The sequence below is a fragment of the Silurus meridionalis genome, chromosome 18 (genome assembly GCF_014805685.1).
Source record: "Silurus meridionalis isolate SWU-2019-XX chromosome 18, ASM1480568v1, whole genome shotgun sequence".
Taxonomy (NCBI): Eukaryota; Metazoa; Chordata; class Actinopteri; order Siluriformes; family Siluridae; genus Silurus; species Silurus meridionalis.
Window position 1 is genome coordinate 6,299,858 of NC_060901.1, and position 22,912 is coordinate 6,322,769.

The 22,912-nt window shown below is 40.0% G+C and overlaps 1 protein-coding gene across 8 annotated transcripts in view; it reads right to left on the minus strand.

Annotated features, from left to right (window-relative positions):
* The window catches only part of sbf1 (SET binding factor 1), a 75,766-nt gene that overhangs the window by 40,302 nt on the left and 12,552 nt on the right, over positions 1-22,912 (minus strand). For 4 of the 8 annotated variants that reach the window (XR_006928553.1, XM_046873558.1, XM_046873556.1 and 1 more), the window contains exons 2-10: positions 13,816-13,901; positions 12,814-12,951; positions 11,840-11,962; positions 11,636-11,746; positions 10,329-10,382; positions 8,338-8,367; positions 5,098-5,203; positions 1,129-1,261; positions 658-766 (exon numbers count right to left, since the gene is read on the minus strand). Coding sequence is in view for 7 of the 8 variants with exons in the window: in XM_046873558.1 (XP_046729514.1) it covers positions 658-766; positions 1,129-1,261; positions 5,098-5,203; positions 8,338-8,367; positions 10,329-10,382; positions 11,636-11,746; positions 11,840-11,962; positions 12,814-12,951; positions 13,816-13,901 (890 nt within the window). In the remaining variant the exon portion in view is untranslated. The remainder of the gene's footprint in view (positions 1-657; positions 767-1,128; positions 1,262-5,097; positions 5,204-8,337; positions 8,368-10,328; positions 10,383-11,635; positions 11,747-11,839; positions 11,963-12,813; positions 12,952-13,815; positions 13,902-22,912) is intronic. The other 4 variants (XM_046873559.1, XM_046873557.1, XM_046873555.1 and 1 more) reach the window with 3 other exon arrangements.

Below are 22,912 nucleotides of genomic sequence, written 5' to 3' on the forward strand. Positions count from 1 at the left end.
TTCAAACAGTTCTTCAAAAAAGGTTACCAGACTACAGGTTTTTTTAAATAAGGACGAGGTGGAAGTGTATATATATATACACACTATATTGCCAAAGTATTGGGTCACCTGACTTTTCCTGCTATATGTGGTTCTTTTCCAAACTGTTACCACAAAGCTGGAGACACTCAATTGTGTCTTTAGATGCGCTATAAAAAGACTTTGCATTCGCTTGAACTTGGAAACCCAAACCTGTTCCAGCATGGTGATGCCCCTGTGCACAAAGCGAGCTCCATGAAGATCTGGTTTACATGCTTTGGAGAGAAAGATCTTGAGTGGCCTGCTATAGAGCTCTGATCTCATCCCTACTGAACACCTTTGTGATGAATTTGAACGCTGACTGCACCCCAGGCCTCCTCACCTACATTAGCACCTGCCTTTCGTAATACCTTTGTGAGCTGATAAACACAAATATCCATAAGCACGCTCCAAAATCTAGGTTAACATCTTCCCAGAAGAGTGAAGGGATTCAGAAGAGCAAATTGGGACTAAATGTGGAATGTAGTGCTCAAAAATCACATACTATAACAATTACCAGTGACCCAATAATTTTGCCAATATAGTGTGTTGGTAATGGGACCCCTAGACAGAGAAGACAAAAAAGAAACTGCTTCATACCAGCTCCTGAGTCTCCAAGCGAAAAAAGGAGTTGACGCCGATGATGAAGGGTGTCGGTGTGCTGAGGACTTCCAGGAGCTTCCCGGGAAGGATGGGGACATAGGTGAAGCTGTGAGGAAGAAATTTATTGTGGGGGAGGAGAAAAAAATAATACTTTCTATATAAAACGAAAAAAGTTGCTATTATATTATCATTATTCAGCCATGAGCCACTGCAATCCCAATCAAACCAAACACAGAACAGGTACGGTTACATATAAAATATAATCTGGTTTTATTATGACAACAAAACTGTCAATTAAATCATTTATAATGGAGGTGATTTTCCAAATACTTTAACAGGAGGATTCCTGATATCAAAGGTTGCGAGTGTGAGAATTTTATTAAGGCATAATATCAAACTAGTGGGAAAGAACCCACAAATGTATACAAATCCAGTACTTTCTATGGAATTCCTTCCCAACACACACACCTGTATTTTAGCGGGAACATGATAGCCAGCAGCGCTCGGCAGGCGTCAGTGAGCCGCTGGTAGCTCTTGGACAGGAAGAGGATCTTGTGCTCGGTCAGAGCGGCGCAGAACAGATACAATACGTTCACGATACCTGCGTGGAGAAACGATTAACGTGAAGGACATTTTGCCTCGACAACCTGAGAGACCTCTTTTTTCTATTGCAAGATGTGGCTTGTCTCTAGGTTCCTTCAAAAACCACATTATGACGTGATCCGTGATGGTTCTGGTGAAACGGCCTGAGAATTGAGCCACTTCCTTGTAAAACGGGAAGTGACTGCGAGTTGACTGGTTTTGGTAACAGCCCTTGGCGTTGTTGCATGAAGCTAGACGTTTTCAAGCAGTTTCTTCGAAAGCATTTCAGCATACATCATTTTGTAATGTTTACTATTATGTCCATGTCTTAAAGCAGATTGTACAAAGCTCTAGAACGCTGCTGGAGCGAACCAAGCTGTACGTATGGGGATGAACTGTACGTCTTTCTGTACAAATGGCATTAAATATATTCGGCACATACTGTAGCTTTACAATTTATTGATTTAAGTTTAAGAAAATATCGGTGTTCACTTTTGGCTTTGATAAGACTCAGCTCTCAGTGTGTGTGTTCAGTGTAGCTCAACGCTGGTGATCTAAACAAACCACAGAAAACAACAGCTGCCATTTCCCTCCTAATATTAGTCATAACCCAATTCTGGTTAAGCTTAACATCTTACACTATAGAGACAAAATTATTGGGACACCTGACTTGTCCAGCCATATGTGGTTCTTTAACAAACTGTTACCACAAAGTTGGAGGCACACACTTCAATAGGATGTTTTAGCATTGACCTTTCCCCTTGAACTAGGAGACCCAAACCTGTTCCAGCATGACAATGACTTTGTGCACAAAGCAAACTCCATGAAGATATGCTTTACAGGGGTTGGGGTGGAAGATCTCCTGCTACAAAGCTCTGACCTCATCCCCACTGAACACCTTTGGGATGAACTGGAACACACCCCAGGTCTCCTCACCTACATCAGTACCTGACTTTACTAACAAAGTACAAATCTCTATAATCTCCACTGGAAAATCTAGTGGAACATCTGCCCTGAAGAATGGAGGTTGCTATAACAGCAAATGGAAAATAGGATGGTCAAAAATCTTATAGTTGAGTGTCCACAAACTTTTGCCCATGTAGTGTGGGTTTAAATGTCAATTAGCCATGTATTAGGGACAGACATAAAAAAAATAGTCAAAATCAGCACTTTTGGTTTGAGTCTGAATGGGTTTTGAGCTAAACATATTCAATAAAACAATTTATTAAATGTATTTAATTATTTATTGAAATAATTAATTAAATTATTATTATTATTATGCCAGCAAGCAGTTCCTGACTACATAACTGTTCCAATGATTATAGCCCACCTGCTCTTCTTAAATCTGATGCAGAGGAAATACTCAGTTTCCTATCTTTATTAGTTTTGGATTAGAAAATGATATTTTAATGCAAATAAATAAATAAATAAATATACTGTGTGGAGGTTATTAAGTAAATAAAGATTAAATGTAGAAGGGGATCCTTAAAAAAAAAACCAAATACGAATCTTATAGTCAGATGTCCACAAACTTTTATTTACACATTGTATGTTTTCCTAATGAGTGAATACGAATCATTTGTATGAGGATGCAAAACGGCGCTACGGGAGGAAACTGGAGTCACAGTTCCAACAAGGTGGCTCCAGGAGCCTGTGGCAGGGACTAAGGACAATAACCGACTATAAAACACCATCTTCCAGAATGGTGAATGCGGACGCTTCTCTGGCAGACGAGCTAAACACCTTTTACGCTCGTTTCGAGGCTGCAGCTAACCACGCTAGCGGCGCTAGTGGCACAACCAGCATGCACGCTGAGAGAGCCAGAGAGGTAAACACATTCACCATCTCGGAGCATGATGTGAGGAGGGCATTCAAGAGAGTGAATACCAGGAAGGCAGCAGGACCAGATGGAATCACAGGTCGGGTTCTGAAAGCCTGCGCTGACCAGCTAGCACCGGTGTTCACTGAGATATTCAACCTCTCTCTGGAACAGTCTGTTGTCCCCTCATGTTTTAAACAGTCCACTATTGTCCCTGTCCCAAGAAACCCCAGCCCGCCTGCCTAAATGACTATCGCCTGTAGCTCTGACCTCAGTAGTGATGAAGTGCTTTAAGAGACTGGTCAGAGACTTCATCACTGCCTCACTACCGGACACACTGGACCCACTACTGTTTGCGTACCGTCAGAACTGTTCGACTGAGGACGCAATTGCACATCTTCTCCACACTACTATCAGCCACCTGGACCAAAGAAACGGGAATTACACAAAGATGTTGTTCGTGGACTACAGTTCAGCGTTCAACACCATAATTCCCTCCACACTCACCTCTAAGTTGGAGGTCCTGGGACTCAGCCTGCCGCTGTGTCAATGGATCTCAAACTTCCTGACGGACAGACCACAAGCTGTACGGGTGGGAAAACACACCTCATCCACCCTCACCCTCAGCACTGGAGCTCCCCAGGGTTGTGTTCTGAGCCCCCTGCTGTACTCACTGTACACATATGACTGTGTGGCCACTTCCAACTCCACAACCATCATCAAGTTTGCTGACGACACCGTTGTGGTGGGCCTGATCTCCAACAACAATGAGACGGCCTACCTACAGGAGGTTAAAAACCTGGAGAGATGGTGCCAGGAGAACAACCTTCTCCTGAACGTCAGCAAGACTAAGGAGTTGATCGTGGACTTCAGCAGGAAGCAGGAGCGGTCATACCAACCGCTAAACATCTGCGGGACTCCAGGGGAAAGAGTGGACAGTTTCCGGTACCTGGGTGTTCACATCACACAGGACCTGTCTTGGTCCTGTCACATCAACACCCTGGTGAAGAAGGCCCGGCAGCGTCTGTACCATCTGAGACGCTAAAGGGACTTTAAACTACCCTCTCAGGTGCTTAAGACTTTTTACACTTGCACCATTGAGAGCGTTCTGACGGGTAGCATCACTTCCTGGTTCGGGAACAGCACCATGCAGGACAGACTAGCCCTCCAGAGGGTGGTGCGCTCAGCTGAACGTACCATCCACACCGAGCTCCTGACCTGCAGGACATCTACAGCACGCGTGCAGGACCAGAGCCAGGAAGATTGTGAAGGACCTCAGCCATCTCAACAATGGACTCTTTTCTCTGTTGCGTTCGGGGAAACGCTTCCGCTCCCTGAAGGCGAACACAGAGAGAATGAGGAGGAGCTTCTTCCCGCAGGCCATTCGGTGTTTAAACCAGGAAACACCCAGGATCTAAAACTGGCCCACTCTCCATCATCACCCTTTTTTCCCCTGCACAATCACACTTTTCGTACACGGCACATTATACACTGGACTTGCACAGCACAGTGCACTTTACTTTCATATTTTCATTTTCTTTTTCGTATTTATTTCATATTTCTTATATTCTTTTTTTATACCACACCATTCCGCACAAGGACACTTATGGACAATCAAAAACATGCCTAACTTGTTTACTGTTTACTGTTGTTTACTGGTTAACTGCACACTGCCATAAACATTTTCTGTGTATGTGTATATATAGGTATATATGTATATGTATGTATATATACATATATATTTAGATATCTTTATTTATCTGCCTTCTTTTTCTTAGTATATATTTCTTAAATTTTGTTATTATATTTATATTTTTATTCCCCTTTTTACCCTATTTTATTCCCTCATGCCGGACCGTCGTTAAAAGCATTTCGTACCCTGTATGTATGTGTATGTGACAAATAAAATTTGATTTGATTTGATTGTTTAACGCAGAATCACGAGTCTGCATTGAGAACCGGGTTCTAGTCTCGAGTGTGGGCGGGGCTTATACAATCGCATGTTTTGGTCAGCGCTAGGTTCATGACTGACTTACCGAGCTGCCTGAAGAGATGGGCCACGCTGCATCCGCTCACAGGAAGCGAGTCGTTGATGGGCGTCTGGATCACCTGTCTGTCTCCTGCCCCCAAGGTGATGGTCCTCTTTATGGATGACGAAAAAAAAAGAAATGAGAAACTGAACACACAAGCATGAACACATGAGGCTTAACAAGTCCATGTCCGTGCAGAACCCAGGGATCCAGATTAGTGCGTGCAAGTGTGGGCGTATGAGTGTGTATGTGAAGTGGAGGGATTAGCAGCTATGCCACACACACACACACACAGCATGTCATGCCATTCACCGGTTATCATCAGCAATCTGGTTCTGAAGCATGAAACACGAGAGCAGCTTCGTTTCTGGATTACGATCTTCAGCACACAGCAGGTCCATGCAAGATTAGTTTACATTCCAAACACTGATTATCAAAAGCTTTCTGGAAAAAAAGCAGGACTTCTGTTGATTTTTTTTTTTTTTTTTAACATAAAAGTAAATAAAATAATTTATGTCAAATGTATTGAGTAGCATATTTCTTGAAAAAGGAAAAAAAAAAAGATAAAAGAATTGTTAATGTGAGTTAATTGATCCATTTTTTTTGTAACGTTTTTAGATTTTATTCTTTTACTTATTCATTTACGTACAGACGTTTTAAGAGGTCATGCATTACAATTGTTTTTCTTTCTTGTTTTCTCGTGATCGCGAATGAATTTTCTTGTGATCTCGTCCACAAATACACAGAAATTAACTACCGTTCATGAGGAAACGATGTTTGTTAGATCAAGATCACGGAAAAAAATTAAGTCGTGATACCGAGAAAGCGACTTTTGTTATGACGTGTTAACGAGAAAAAAATATTATGATGCAATATATAATATTCAGCTGCTTATCCTTCGGAAATAAAACACCAAAACAAACAGACCAAACAGAAAGCACTGGGCATTCAATTTGTTTTAGAATATCAAGGCATTACACGTCAAAGCAAACGTTTCATTGACACCTGTTTAAAAATAAAATGCTTTTGCTTGAAAACCATAAAGAAATGAATTTTTTCAGCATTGAGTGTTGAAATCTCTTGGTGTCTTGGTTTACAACTCGATTACAAAAATTAATCATTCAGTCCATTTAACTACACACGGTGCACTGTTTCCCACGGACCATTATTACTGACGCACCGCCCACAAAACTCTGGAGCGCTCTGTCAAAGGGAACACAGAAGACTCTGCAGAATGAAAAATGGAAGAACGAGGAGAAAACCTCGAGGGGCGAGGAGAAGATTCAGGCCAAAGAAAATGGCAGAGCGTTTCCAAAGTTTGGTGTCATTTCAAACTACAGCATAAAAAAAAAAAAAAAAAAAAACCTACAGTGTGTTTTTACCGTTTTTAAAGTAATTTATCTTTAAGATTTTTTAAAGTCCCTAGGCAGTGGCCATGTAGAGCAGGTAGTGGAGCACGTTTTTAAAGCTGATAAATACATGGGTTTATTGCGTGGAAAATTTTAAGTGGCTTTGCTGTAGACAAGAAAACCACATTGCAAATTTATTTAAATAAATACATTAAATATAGGGTTAAACTCAAGAACCAAGACAATGGATTTGGACTGCAGTCTCCATGAACAGTTTTACCCTCGAGTCTCCATCAGTGAACTGTTAATAACCTCATCAGTGATGGAACTGTAATGTATCGAGGATGGATTCCTCTTTAAGTCTGGTTCCTCCCAAGGTTTCCTTCTCATACCATCTCAGGAAGTTTTTTCTCGTGACACCACTGGCTCACTCATTAGGAATAAACTTACAATAATATATAAATGTAAAAATGTATACTTGTATTAATTCAGGTCTGTAAAGCTTTGGGAAATTGTTCGTTGTTAAAAGCGCTATAAATATCAAACTGAATTGAACGGTGTTATATTATTAGCATTGATTCACTTACTAAACTTTCTTACGAACAGATTTGACTGGAATTAACAAATATTAAGAAATATAAGCATGCTGTGAGCAATTTACTTATTTACCATCAGCCCAGTGTAACAGAATTAAGCAAAACCCGAGGTACTATAGCTAGGTACTTTAGCTGGGTACTTTAGCAAAACCTGAGGTACTTTAGCAAAACCTGAGGTACTTTATCTAGGTACTTGAACAAAACCTGAGATACTTTAGCTAGGTACTGGATCAAAACCTGAGGTACTTTAGCTAGGTACTTGATCAAAACCTGAGATACTTTGGCTAGGTACTGGAACAAACCCTGAGGTACTTTAGCTAGGTACTTGATCAAGCCCTAAGGTACTTTAGCTAGGTACTTGAGCAAAACCTGAGGTACTTTAGCAAAACCTGAGGTACTTTAACTAGGTACTTGATCAAAACCTGAGGTACTTGAGCAAAACCTGAGGTACTTGAGCTAGCTAACTAGCACACGGTTCATTTTAGTAGCTGAGTCAATTTAAAATGTATGTAAAATATAAAAATTGGCAGAAAAATTAAAATATACTATAACAATTATGCCTAACATTAACTTAGGGGTGTAGCTGGATAGGTAGTTGGTTGGCTAAGGGAAATTTAACTAGATGGCTGGGTCACTGCGTGTAAACTAGCATCCCGTAAAAAGCAGGCATTGTCACTCTCGTTATTAATGATTTACAATATACAATTATCGAAAAACACCAGAATGATCAGCAAGCTAAGGCATTTAGACGACTAACAAAAGTCCAAACCACCATAGTAGTTATTGAGTGACCAGCTGAGCTCAAGCAAGCAGTTTTGATTGCCTTTTTTTATTTTATAAAAAAAAAAGGAATGAGAAAAAAAAACAACAAAAAAAAACAGCTTTTGTAAGAATGTGAATTATTTAGCCTAATAATTCATGAGACGCCCATGTGCCTTTAGACAAACTTACCCACCCACACACCCACACACCCACACACACACACACACACACACACACACACACACACAAAATTCCATGTCCTTCTATTAGACACTGTGCATCAGTGGTGGTTGTGGTTGTGGTTGTTCTGGCTATTATCAATTAGCTAGAAGAAGCTGCAGCAGCACATGCACGCAATGCCGCAGCGATGGCACGGTGAGGCTCAGGACTTTCTCCACACCCCCTACGTGTGATGTGAAGAGATCCGATTTGTCTCCCGTAAAGCCGAGAATGTCTTTCATTCATAGAAGTGAAAGCCTGGTAGCAGTGATAACAGATAGAAAGATTTTAAAACAAACAAACAAGCAAACCGGTCGTACCAAGCTGTCCTCTCTGTCCTCCTCGCCTGGCTAGATTAGCGACACAGGAGCACATCGCACATACAACACACACACACACACACCGAAAAACACCACAGGAAATCACAGGGGTTAGATACACCAGGCTTGACATGAATCAGAACCCACAGAAATACCGACATTGAAATGGCAAAAGGAAAGAAACCAACGTGACACGATAAAGAGAGGAGCGAGTAAGACAAAGCCGAGACACAAAGCTTCTTTTGTAAAAATAAATAAATAAATAAATAAGATTAGATAATTATGCATTTTTATCGTCAGGATGGACCTGATAATAGGTTTGTATTAAGCAATAGGGAAACAAAAAATTCATCAACATGTGTTCAATAATGAAACGTGTGGAAGGAGTCTCCAGTGTCGGTGCGTTTTCCTCTATAAGAAAGTCTTAAATTTTTGGTTTTTGCATTACAATGTTGGTTAGCAACTAATAAAACCTCATTGAAACTGCTGTGAAATAAAAACAATAAATCAGTTTTGGGGTTTTTTGGATAAAAATCGTATAGTATGTCCGCTTTGTGAGCTTTTATAACATAGAACATGTAGAGCAGTACCTCGGGTTGTTTTATTTCTTTTGACACGACTCGATGAGCCGCCCTGTTGTCAGGATTGCGCAACAACGGCTTCGTCTTTCACACAAACAGGGTGAAACGAATTTGCCGAGTCATGGTGCTAATACATAGTGCTATCGCTTTCTCTAATTCTTTCTTTTTCTCTTTCTTTCTCTCTCACACACACACACGACTCATTCAGAAACGTCTCCATTTTTGGCCCTAATTGGAGGCAGATGTATGTAATGAGACGTGAGCCTGAGAAATATTCTTTGAGAGGAACAAAAAGAAAATCGTGTTACTGGTGTTTTACGTATTTTAGATGGAGGTCTGAAACTCTATTGACTCATTTTTATACAGATAGATTTCTCAAAACCTGTTTATAACGTCTACAGATCGATCTTTAAGAATTTAGATGTAGATTTACCAGGTTGCCAGGTTGTTCATAAGGAGCAGATTGTGAGTAAGAAATTTTCCATTAGCATTTTATTATAAACAAAAGGAAAAGCACACATGAACACAGTCAAGTTTTTATACGTTATACGAGTCTATTCCGTGAGTAGGTTTTCCACCATGAGTCTTCGATTTGCAATTTTTCAGGTTTTTGCTAACGGCCACGTTTCAGCTTTCTGGATGTAAATAGGAAATAGGCTGCAGGATGTAAATAGGAAAACTGCCATTAGCTATGCATTATATAATAAACAAAAGTACACGTGAACACAGACAAGTTATTAAACGTTCATGGGAGGAGTCTCCTGTGTCAGTAGGTGTTTTGAATTTCCAACCAAGAACTATGTAATTTTACAGGATGACCAGATAATGAATAAAGAGTCTTCATGATCACAGCAGCAGCATTTATCTATACATCCACTGAAAGTAAGGATACAGTTTTTGGGAAGTGAAAATGTTCAGGTGGGAATGTTCACAATAGAACGTTCAATCATGGAGGTACGCTCTCATTATAAAGTAATATTTAGTGACCTATAATGGTGAGTATAACTATAAAAAGATTTTGGTTTATATAAGGGTGTATGTGTGCTTGTGTTTCTGAGGCTGTCCTAAACAAAGCAGCCTGCTTCGATTGCCATCTGCCATCCACCCCCACTGTCCCCCCGTCAAATCTGTGTTCTCTTTCTATACCGCACGAGTGTTTGGTTTTGTGCACTGAAACAATGCTCATATGTAACACACCAGCCCCAAATGTTAGGATTCTGATTGTCTGATTGGCTAAGAGCAACAAAAACAGTGAGTGAAACGCAAATGAGTCACACAACCGTAGCAAGTTCTGAGGGGGGAAACAAATATGTGCAAAAAAAAACAAAACAATTATTGATCATCGACAGACAGAATCATGATAAAGAATCGTGATTTGGCTAAAAGCTGCGAATAAAAGGTCGCGGTTACCTGAAAACAACCCAGCAGCCAGTCAGATAAACTACAGACTGGGGGATCGTTAATCTGGAACACACAGGAAACCAGCAAAGGTTCATGTATGAGTCACAAACTGAAGAAAGGAACCGATTTATACATTATACACTTGTCAGGAGTGAAACGGGGAGGAGGCGCCAATAGTAATGAGAAAATGATGCGTATACACACATGTACTATAGAGTAGGTCAGTGGGAGCAGTCCTTCACTTAACACATAAACCACATGTAAAAGTACATATATTAACCATAACAATACAAATCAAATCAAATATTAAGGCTTTATCTGAATTCACATTCAGTGGGATTACTGTTCACTCTCACACACACACACGTGCACACACACACACACACATTCACATACAAACAGAAGAGCAGGAAGGCATTTCATGTCAATGGAGGGAGGAAGAGGAAGAAAAAGAAAAGAAAAGAAAAGAAAAGAAAAGAAAAGAAAAGAAAAGAAAGAAAAGAAAGAAAGAAAAGAAAAGAAAAGAAAAGAAAAGAAAGAAAGAAAGAAAGAAAGAAAGAAAGAAAGAAAGAAAGAAAGAAAGAAAAGAAAGAAAGAAAAGAAAGAAAGAAAGAAAGCAGAAAATGTATTCAGTTCTAAAAATAATTTAGAAAAAAGAAACAAAATGTATTAAAAAAAAAAGATGGCAAAAAGGGAAAATATCAAAATGTAAAATGAACAGAAATTAAATGAAAAAAAGAAAAGGAAAGAGTAGAAGGAAGAAAAGGGTAGAGAGCGATGGAGAAGCACATGCACTGAAAAGGAATGTAAAAAAAAAAGAATTGAATATATATATATATATATATATATATATATATATATATATATATATATATATATATATATATATATATATATATATATATATATATATATATATATATATATATATATATATATATATATAAAAGATTTAAACCAGAAGGAAATTGTTTGCATAAGTATTTACCCCCCACAGGCTCTGGGTTATAATACTTTAAAAATGGGGTAAATACTTCTGAGATCCACTGGCTACCCTTATGGTAGTTAGGTATGAGCTGCTCCTCGATCTGTTAGCGCTGCTCCTGCCAGCTGCAGTCCAGCTGTGCAACATGGCGCATCTCACTCTATACTGCGAGTGTGTATGATCGCAGTGTACAGTAGGTTTGTGCATCAGAGATAAACACACAATTCACTTATTTAAAAATAATTTGTTCTTTAATTCTTACGCTCTGTAAAGCTGCTTCGAGACCATGTTTAATTGTAAAAAGCGCTATAGAAACAAAGTCGAGCCTCACCTGAGATCCTCCAGCGACAGGAATGATGCAGGTCAGGAGATTCCCGATCACCGTTTCCAGGGGAACGTTGATGTGCTCCACGTGGACACTGAAGATGAGTCCCAGACAGTTCTGTACAGAGAGACACACTCATGACTCAGGTCCATATCATACTGAGAGAGAGTGTGCGTGCGTGTGCGTGCGTGTGTGTGTGCACACACTCACTCTGAACACCTCGGTGTGGTCCAGGCGGGACACCAGCACCAGGCTCTTGGGGGCATATAGCTGTGCAGGCTGTACAAGATCAGGACTTTCATCTTCGTCTGCTTCGCTCGGCTCGTCCTTTAACTACACACACACACACACACACACACACACACACACAGGAAAACTATAATATTGAGCTCTGAAGAACACATTTTCAATTGCTGCTTCTTTATCCGCCTATATTTCCGCCTCTATTTGTCACCATCTCTCATTCTTTCTGTCTTTTATTTGCTCTATAATTTCCTTTCCTTCTTGTACTCTCTCCTTCATAACAATCCTCACTTTCTCTCCATCTGTCCAGCTATTCACCTTCCATGGACCTTGTCTTTGCTTTCTCTCTCTCTTTTTTCTCTCGGCCTTTCTTTTTCGTTTTTCTCCCAATTTTTTTGCATTTTGTCCCCATTCCGATGTCCTGTCTTTTTTTTCCCGTCAACAATCCTTCCTCACTTTCTCTCCTTCTGTTCTGTCCATCTATTCACCCTGTGCTTTTTCATTGCCTTTGTCATTACTTCTCTCTCTCCGTTTCTCTGTTTTGATTTTTCTCCTCATCTCTCCCATTTTGTCTCACTTTGTCTTGCTTTCTTTACCATTTCTCTCAGTAATAACAATCCTCACTCACACTCTTTCCATCTGTTCTATCTATTCCCTGTTCATGTCCTTCGTCTTCACGTCTTTTGACTCGGTTTCTTTCTCTCCCTCACACTGTCTCAGGGTCACTCTTTCTCTCTCTCTCTCGTTGTCTCAGCCTTTCACTTTGTCTCTGTCTATTACTCATCATGTCCCCCCTCTCTATTTCATATTTTTGTCTTCCCCGTTTCCCTCGTCTTGCTTGGTCTCCCTTTCTTTTCCGTTCCCTCTCCGTCATAAACATCATCCCTCACTTTCTCTCCATCTTTTTACCCATACCTTTCCGTCTTCACTTCTTCCCTTACCTGAGGGTTATCGACAGTCTCCCAGAAGGTGAAGCAGGCGCAGTAATGGCGTTCGGAGTTGATGTCTGTGAGGACGGCCACAAAGAAAGAGGGAGGCTCTCGCTCAGGGACCAGTTGCCATCCGCTGGGCTGGCAGAACTGACACGGACAAACGGACACAGTACATCATAAATAAATCTGTGTTTCATACATAAAAACACATGCCACACCACGCTGTGTGATCTGCATCGCCTCTAAGTCCTACAGGGTGAAAACACATTAGTGTGAACACGGCTGTAGATCCATGAAGTTACGACAGAGGGTTAAACTCAGGAATCGTGAACAAGGACTTGGACTGTATTTTGGAATATAATTTTGCTACATTGCCCTCAACAATGATGGGTAATGAGGTGGTGATGGACAGATGAGGATGGGTTTGCTTTGGAGTCTGGTTCCTCTCAGGGAGGTTTTACTCACCATTGGCTTATTTATCAGAGATAGGAATCTAATTCACGCAATACAAACCGAAATGAATCAAATTCAATACATTTACACATCCACAAGAACATAATTCTACACGATTCAATATGCGAAACAGGAAAATGTAAAAAAAAAAAAAAAAAGATTTTCGAGTTTTGCTATCGCCGATATCGTGTGTCTGTGTGTTTCTATCGTCATCGATACTCGGTACAACATGAGAACCGGATCTGTACCGCCAGGAGGTCGCATTTTTGTTCCCTCAACAATAATTTTTAAATAAATGAAAAAACCTGGGAGATGAAGCTGAGCTGAGCGGAAGCTGCTCAAATCACTCAGAAGCACAAAAGTCCTCTGATATTAAAAACAGAAGTGTTCAAAGAGAGAGAGTTGGAAGAAAGAGAGCAAGTGCAGTATCTTCTCAGCAGAGCATGGATTGTATGTTAAACAGTAAAGCTTAAAGTGTGTGTGTGTGTGTGTGTGTGTGTGTGTGTGTGTGTGTGTGTGTGTGTGTGTGTGTGTGTGTGTGTGTGTGTTTGTACTCACCAGCTCGATGCCCTGAGGAAAGGGGTTATCTTCCCAGTCCTTCTCTGGGAATCGCTGAAGGATCCGGCCTTGACCTTCACTTCCCCCTGTGTAGACACACACACACACACACACACGTCAGGGCAGATGTTCAAAGTGGTTCATAGAGAGCCGTAATAAAAGATGCTCTACAAATCCGATCTGTCTACTGAACACACACAGAGAAACATGAAGTGACAACAGCAACGAGAGTCACGTCACAAGGTTTCCGTCAACTTACATGTTGTATATATTTATATATTAGTGCTGCAGCTATCGATTATTTTAGTACCCGAGTGTTCTAGTGATTATTCCATCAATTCATCGGATAAGAAGTACCTTATCTCAACTAAAGAGCAACACTGAATATACAAGAGAAAAAAACACGGGTCTCTCAAAATGAACATGTCATTTGGCTCCTTTTTAGAAAAGGTAAAAAAATTTTTTTCTGAAAGTTCGTAGAAGAATATCAAGAAAACCCTTTTAGTGCATTTTATTGCCAAAATGCAAAATAAAAATATATAAATAAAAATATCAAAATCAATTTCTAACGACAATTTAAAATGTTAATCAATTTCAGCTCCGTTTTTTGTGCGTACGACATCTTATAAGTAAAACCCCAGAGCGGTCCAGAGTTTAGCGGGTGTTGCGTCAGTAATAATGGTCCGTGGAGTTAAACGAAGCATTTCGAATTATTTGAGTTACTCAAGGTATCGTCTCTCTCTCTCTCTCTCTCTCTCTCTCGACCAAAGTTTCTCCACAGCGCAGTAACAGACTCAATGCAAGTTATCGCAAACGCTTGATTGCAGTTGTTGCTGCTAAGAGGGGCACAACCATTTATTAGGGGTTTAGGGGGCAAACACTTTTCCACACAGGGCCATGTAGTTTTGGAATTAGTCTTCCCTCAATAGGAAAAACCTTTAAAAATATATATATCTTTTACTAATATTTAAATCGGTTTGATGATTTGAAACATTAAAGTGTGTCAAACATGCAGAAAAGAAAAAAAAAAACAAGAAGTAGCAAACACTTTTTCACGCCACTGAATATATACACACTATATATATATATATATATATATATATATATATATATATATATATATATATATATATATATATATATATATATATATACACATACAGTGAGGAAAATAAGTATTTGAACACCCTGCTATTTTGCAGTTAAGTTCTCTCACTTAGAAATCATGGAGGGGTCTGAAATTGTTATCGTAGGTGCATGTCCACTGTGAGAGACATAATCTAAAAAAAAAAATCCAGAAATCACAATGTATGATTTTTAAACTATTTATTTGCATTTTACAGCTGCAAATAAGTATTTGAACACCTGAGAAAGTCAATGTTAATATTTGGTACAGTAGCCGTTGTTTGCAATTACAGAGGTCAAACGTTTCCTGTAGTTTTTCACCAGGTTTGCACACACTGCAGGAGGGATTTTGGCCCACTCCTCCACACAGATCTTCTCTAGATCAGTCAGGTTTCTGGCCTGTTGCTGAGAAACACCGAGTTTGAGCTCCCTCCAAATATTCTCTATTGAGTGTAGGTCTGGAGACTGGCTAGGCCATGCCAGAACATTGATATGCTTCTTACAGAGCCACTCCTTGGTTATCCTGGCTGTGTGCTTCGGGTCATTGTCATGTTGGAAGACCCAGCCTCTTCAATGCTCTAACTGAGGGAAGGAGGTTGTTCCCCAAAATCTCGCAATACATGGCCCCGGTCATCCTCTTCTTAATACAGTGCAGTCGCCCTGTCCCATGTGCAAAACACACCCCCAAAGCATGATGCTACCACCCCCATGCTTCACAGTAGGGATGGTGTTCTTGGGATGGTACTCATCATTCTTCTTCCTCCAAACACGTTTAGTGGAATCATGACCCAAAAGTTCTATTTTGGTCTTATCTGACCACATGACTTTCTCCCATGACTCCTCTGGATCATCCAAATGGTCATTGGCAAACTTAAGACGTGCCTGGACATGATTTCAAACCATCACGTCTTAGTGTATTACCAACAGTAACCTTGGAAATGGTGGTCCCAGCTCTTTTCAGGTCATTGTCCAGCTCCTCCCGTGTAGTTCTGGGCTGATTTCTCACCTTCCTTAGGATCATTGAGACCCCACGAGGTGAGATCTTGCATGGAGCCCCAGTCCGAGGGCAATTGACAGTCATGTTTAGCTTCTTTCATTTTCCAATGATTGCTCCAACAGTGGACCTTTTTTCACCAAGCTGCTTGGCAATTTCCCCGTAGCCCTTTCCAGCCTTGTGGAGGTGTACAATTTTGTCTCTAGTGTCTTTGGACAGCTCTTTGGTCTTGGCCATGTTAGTAGTTGGATTCTTACTGATTGTATGGGGTGGACAGGTGTCTTTATGCAGCTGCCAACCTTAAACAGGTGCATCTAATTTAGGATAATAAATGTAGTGGAGGTGGACATTTTAAAGGCAGACTAACAGGTCTTTGAGGGTCAGAATTCTAGCTGATAGACAGGTGTTCAAATACTTATTTGCAGCTGTATCATACAAATAAATAGTTTAAAAATCATATATTGTGATTTCTGGATTTTTTTTTTAGATTATGTCTCTCACAGTGGACATGCACCTACGATGACAATTTCAGACCCCTCCATGATTTCTAAGTGGGAGAACTTGCAAAATAGCAGGGTGTTCAAATACTTATTTTCCTCACGGTGTGTGTGTGTATATATATATATATATATATATATATATATATATATATAATAATTGCATAGTGTTTTATAAACATCCAATCAAATAATACAATTGGTCAAGTTTGCTACCCAACACCCCCCAAACCCACCAACCGTTCTCTGATTATGAAATTTTTTCAACCTCTGAACACAGCCTGAATCCGCCCTGTTTCAGGATTCTCCTGATTTTGTCTTCAGGACACACCCACACTTATTCACACATATACAATCCCCACCCTGGATCCATTGCTGATCTCTCCAATCGCCTTTCTTTGCTGAGCCTGTTACTGAGCATGCTGCTGTCTAAAAGGCCTGCATTATGTGTGGAGAAATGGGGTGTGTGTGTGTGTGTGTGTGTGTGTGTGTGTGTGTGTGTGCATTTACACAGCTGAATCTCTCTGCAGCAATCTAAATGAGTTTCATTGAATAAAGTGAGTGAAATCAGGGTGTGGTGGACATGCAGGCTTTTCACTTTCACCTAGCACACACACACACACACACACACACACACACACACACACACACACACACACATTATTTGGCATATCCACAGCATCAACACAAACTCACATTCTCGAACCTTCAGCAGAATAAAAAAGTCTGTAAGGATTTATATTGAACCTGAGTCTGACTCTTTTGCAAGCGTTGTTTACTCGAGCGTGACTCAGACGTGCCGTAAAGTCTTCATTCCACGCCACACGTGAGTAATCACCGAGACACGTGAGTAATCATGGCACATCCCCTGAGACGTGCCGCTGAGCACCAAAGACCTGGGCACTCTGAGCGCTTGAGTGAACGAGGAGTTCTGTAAAACCACTGAAGCAGAAATGGGCTCTGAAAGAAATGTCTCGCTACCGTGAGAACTTGTTAGGGACGAATGTCAACTGGAGGCCACTCTGTAAAGCTCGAGATGGTTCGACATAAACAGCATGAAGATCCATGACATTACTGAGCAACTCAAGAACTTTGAGGATGGATTTGGACTGTAATTAATATCAACAATTTACTACAATGACACGGGATCACAGTTTTGCATGAACAGTTCTGCATTTAAGCGTCTATTACTCAACACCTCAACAATGATGGAACTGTAGTGAATGGACATTCAATGCCAGCCAGATGAAGACAGGTGCCCTTTGGAGTCTGGTTCCTCCGGGGGTTTCCTCCTCAGGCCATCTCAGGGAGGTTTTCCTCACCACTGGCTCGTTTATCAATGATAGGAATTTAAAAATTTATAATTGTAATCTAGTTATTTCTATAGAACTGTTTCAATCACAATAGAAATTAAACAATTTAATTTAATACATTTTCCCTTCCACAGTCACCACTGGATCTCTCATTAGGGATAAACAAACTGATAAAGAACAAACTTATAGGCACTAAACTTATACATTCCAACTTTAGAACTTCTTTACGTCTGGAAAAGTGCTGAGGGACAACGTGCAACGTTAAAAGTGCTGTATAAATCGAAGATACACCGGTTGACCAGAAATACACCTGAACCGATTGTTTTTTGCTTAATTATGCAGGATTGGCAACCGGTCGATTTTTGCTTAATAATGCACAATTGGCAACCGGTCGATTTTTGCTTATAATGCACCTTTTTATTTTTGTAATTTTTTTCTGTAATTTTTTTTACGATTTTTTCGGAAGTGTGTCCGCATGCACAGACTATGTTCTTTGCATATCCCAGCTTGCTCAGAGGCTGAGGTCATGCTCAAGGGCCCAAGAGTGGCAGCTTTGCGAAACCGGCGCTTGAACCCGCAACCTTCAGATCAGTAATCCAGCACCTAAACCACTGAGCTCCCACTCCCCATGATGAGATATTGGATGAAGCTTCTGAAGTGATTCGGGATACGGGCAGCTGTACAGCACTGGAAATGCGAAAGCTGGCTGTCTGTGGCACAGATACCAAGAAGAGAACAGTCATTGGTGTACTGGCGCAATAATACGAGCCGTACCTGTTCGTGCCCTGCACAAGTGTAAACATTGATCGTTTATTCAGCTCAGCTTCTCACGTGTTGGATGTGAAATTAAACAGACATTCTTTTTTTTTTTTTTAATCAAGCAACAAAGTTAAAATCTGTAATCGGAATCAGCCATGAAAAATCATGATCAGTGCATCAGTAATGTAAAGAACACCGAATCGAATCGAAACACGTCCTCACTGGCTGTAAACTAAAGAAGGCCCGCGATAACAGAAAAATCGCCCGCAATAAACTAAAGAACAACCGCGATAAACTGAAAAACACCCGCACTTCAAAATGTAATAAACTTTATAATTAAACAACTAAAGTACTTGAAAATACTTCTACATCAATATCTTTAAAATAATTTTGTTGCCATTTATATTTTAATAACAAGTGCTTAAAAAAAAATTTAACTAATGATTTTATTACAAAAAATGTAGATATTTTTACATCTATAATTCAAATCTATTATTATTAGTTTAAAATGTCAACACTAAAAAGAACACTACATTTAAAAATATGTGGACACCTGACCATAAAATGTCCTTTTTGAACATCCCATTCTATATTTAGTCCCCATTTTCTGTATTAATAACCTCCACTCTTCGGGGAAGATGTTCCACTAGATTCGGAAGTGTGCTTGTAGAGATTTGTGCTCATTCAGCACTGGTTTGGGTCTCCAAGTTCAACTGATTTAAACTGTGTGGTAAAAGTTTAAGAAAGAACCAAAAATGGCTGGAAAAGTCAGGAGTCCCAATACTTTGTTCCATAAAGTGTTTTCGATTATGCAAAATGCATCTGTGTGATTCATAGGTTCATTTTTCCATAAAATAATTAGACTCAAGATCAGGTATTAAATTTGCTTACTATAAAGGTTCAAGAATACACTGAGCTGAAAGCTTTCTGTCTACGCTTTTTTTTGCCTGGAGGTTATTTTGAAAACCGTTTAATAGCTGTTTATAGCTTTTTAGTCTGGCTTACATCTAAGGTAATGGTGTAATGTTTATTCTTGGTGTTGGTAGCTGTTCCTACATTAAGCTCCTTCTACAGAAGTTTCAATCTGAGAGTGTGGCCTAGAAAGTTCCCGCCCACCTCATAGGCAAACTTCTCAGTAACGCCTCCAGCCACGCTATCTCGTTAGAGATCGGGTCTGCTACGCCTAACTTCTCACCAAGCAAACCTCACAACCCAGTGCACAATCAGCAGTGGCAATGAAAGTATTAGCAGTAGTAATTGCAGAAGTAGAAGCAGCACTAGAAAAAATTTTAGCAGTGGGTTCACAGTAATAATAGTTGCAGTAGAATTTGCAGTAGCAGCAGTAGTATTAGAATTATATCAGGATTATATTAGTGGTATTCATATTAACAGCACTAGTAGCAGTACTAGTAGTAGAGGTAGAATTATTAGTAGAACTGTTAGTAGATGTAGTAGTATTATTGATAGTATTAGTAGTAGTAAAAGTATTAATATAAGTAGTAGAAATACCGTAATTTCCGGACTATTAAACGCACCCAATTATAAGCCGCACGCACTGAATTTTACAAAGATTTTTATTTTGAACATAAATACGCCGCACCTGTCTATAAGCTGCAGGTGTCTACACTGAAACTAATGAACTTTACACAGGCTTTAACGAAAGACAGTGTCTGTAACACGGCTTGTATCTAAACAGTAGCCTACCAAGAAAGTCATTGTTCACTGTCTTCCTCCTTCCTTTCTCAACAATTTCTCTCGGGAGTTTATCTTTTGGCATCGTTGTGCGTTTAAAAATCACCATCCGTGAATCTTTTCTCCCGATGCCCTGCAGCTCAGAACACAGGTGAAGTGCGTTTTTTCATCCCCGGTTGTTTTCAGCGTGACGAATGATTCGCATTTTCTGTAGACAGTCCGAGTGAGCGGCAGGTCAAACGTCAGAGGAACATCATCCATATTTATGATGTGGTGCGGCCCGATTCAGTGGGAGCGCATCTGATTTAATATAAAGAGTTTCATTGGTTCACCTGAACCCATTTGGCAATTTCATTGGTCTAAAGTTATGGGGCTCAGTTTTTTTGGCTTGAAGTTTGTGAAACCGGGAAAAACCCAGGAAAAATCCATAAATTAGCCGCTTCATTGTTTAAGCCGTGGGGTTCAAAGCGTGGGAAAAAAGTAGGGGCTTATAGTCCAGAAAATACGGTATTAGAAGTATTAATATAAGTAGTAGTAGTATTAGAAGTATTAGTAGTATTAGTATTGGAAACTTAAAGTTTGGATACTTTCTGGCTTTTTCTTTGGCCTGAATCTTCTCCTCACCCCTCGCTGTTTTCTCTCCCTCCTCCATTTTTCATTCTGCAGTGTCTTTTCTGTTACCTGTCCAGTGCGCTCCTTTGTTGAGCGGGTGGTGCGTCGGTAATAATGGTCCGTGGGGAAATGCAGTATTTCGAATTATTTGAGATACTCAGTTGGGGAATCACAATGCTCTATGTGTGTTTGAATGAACTAAACTAAGTTTTATTTTAGAATTACTCGAGGAATTGTTTCAGCCCTAAACAGAAGTATCAGTACTATTAGAAGGAGGGGTTGAAAAGTTTGCGGAAATAAATACAAAAAACCAAGCATAAACTCTTATTAGAAGAACGCTGAGTCATTCTTCAGCAGCGCTACTCATTTGAAGCTCTCACATTTAATAATGTTCCACAGAACTTCCCATTTCAATCTATATTTGACAAATTCATCACCATGTGCTTCATTTTTTAAAAGCTGTGCGACTGATCTGGAAATCTTGTTCTGTCTGGAAAAATCTCGCTACAACAGTCACAGCATTAATCACACTCATTTTTGTAATCCATGACCACAAACTCTGAAATTCCCTCCATTTCTGTCGCCGGATGCACGGGAATAACGAGCGTGTCTGCAACCCGAAGCCAAAACTCACACCCTGTGCGGTAAGAAGTTGATTTTATAACGGTAGTTTGTTGTAGCGGAAAGTCCGGAAAGTCTGGAACAGGGCCAAAAATAAATAAAAGCTCCGATATCAATGGCTGTGAGGTTAAAAGCTTGATTGCTCCCGAATCTAAGATGATTCATGTGCAAGGAGATAAAGCTCGGTGCTTCATAAAAAAAAAAAATAAAAAAAAACGTGAAGAAATCTGCTAGAGTAAGGAGTATCTCTGGGTTCGAGCCAGATCTCAAAGGCAGGAAATTCCACTCCGTCCCAGTGCTGGGTCAGTGACACGGATCACACTCGCTTCTGTGAACGCAGGCAGAAATCGTATTAAAACCGTTTTATACCCAAGTGATGGTACGAAAAACAAAAACCATCCAGTGAGCAGGTGGAAACGTGAGGTGATATCGCCAAGTGTATTGGACCTGTAGACAAGGGTAGAGGTGGGGGTGTGGTAGGGGTAGGGGTAGGGGTCAGGTCATGACTTGGGTTATCTGTAGATGAACATGAGCTGATGCTGGACAGGAAAGTTTTAATCTCACGCTCTTTTTCTTGCTTCGTTCATCTTTTTTTTTCATTTTCGGAGAAATAACTCAAGTAGAGGAACAGTGCTGAATGCTGCGCCAGCACTTCAATGGGCTGCCCTCTCATCCAACACTCGTCTCCTTCCTCTCGTTTTTTCTTTTTCCGTCTCTCGCCAATCAATCCAAGAATCTGAGCCGTTTCCCAGCAGAACTCGGAGACACGAGCTTTCGTTTTCTTTCCACTTGAGAAAGGCTTCGACTCCCACATATCGCTGCTGAGCTGGCAGGAAGCCTGGATGCTCTTAAGATTCCCGCTGAAGCACAAAGCATTTAAATGGTTCTCACACACACACACACACACACACACACACACACACACACACACAATCACAAAGACAAATAACCTGCAGGCTAAATCTCAGAGTTCACAGAAGCCGAAAACGACTGGTTCGACCTCATTTTGGATGATGATGAGAATTTTTACTCTATTAGCCCCTGAGACAAGAGGATTTTTACCCCTAGATCCACCAAACTATGTGACATTGAGGGCATCTGTAGTGAAATCGTGCTGAGAAACACATAAAGGGCAACCAAAATCCAGCATCCACCTCTGGTTTTAAGTCACGGTCCGGTTCGATTTCGTTTACAGTCATATCTTTAAAATATTAAATATTAAATGTAAAAAACAAACATCTGTATTATGTAAATGGAGTCCAACAAATTTAAACTATTTAATTACATTTTTCCATTTATTTAATTGTATTCAATCAATTTAATTTGAGCCAATTTAATTCATTTTTTAAACTTTTTTGTATTTTATTTTTAGTAAAAAAAAAAAATTTATAATATATATTATGTAACCAAGCAGGCAATTCCTTAAAAATTGTTTTAAAAAATGTAAACTGTTGATGTTCCTGAACGTAATAATAATAAACTGT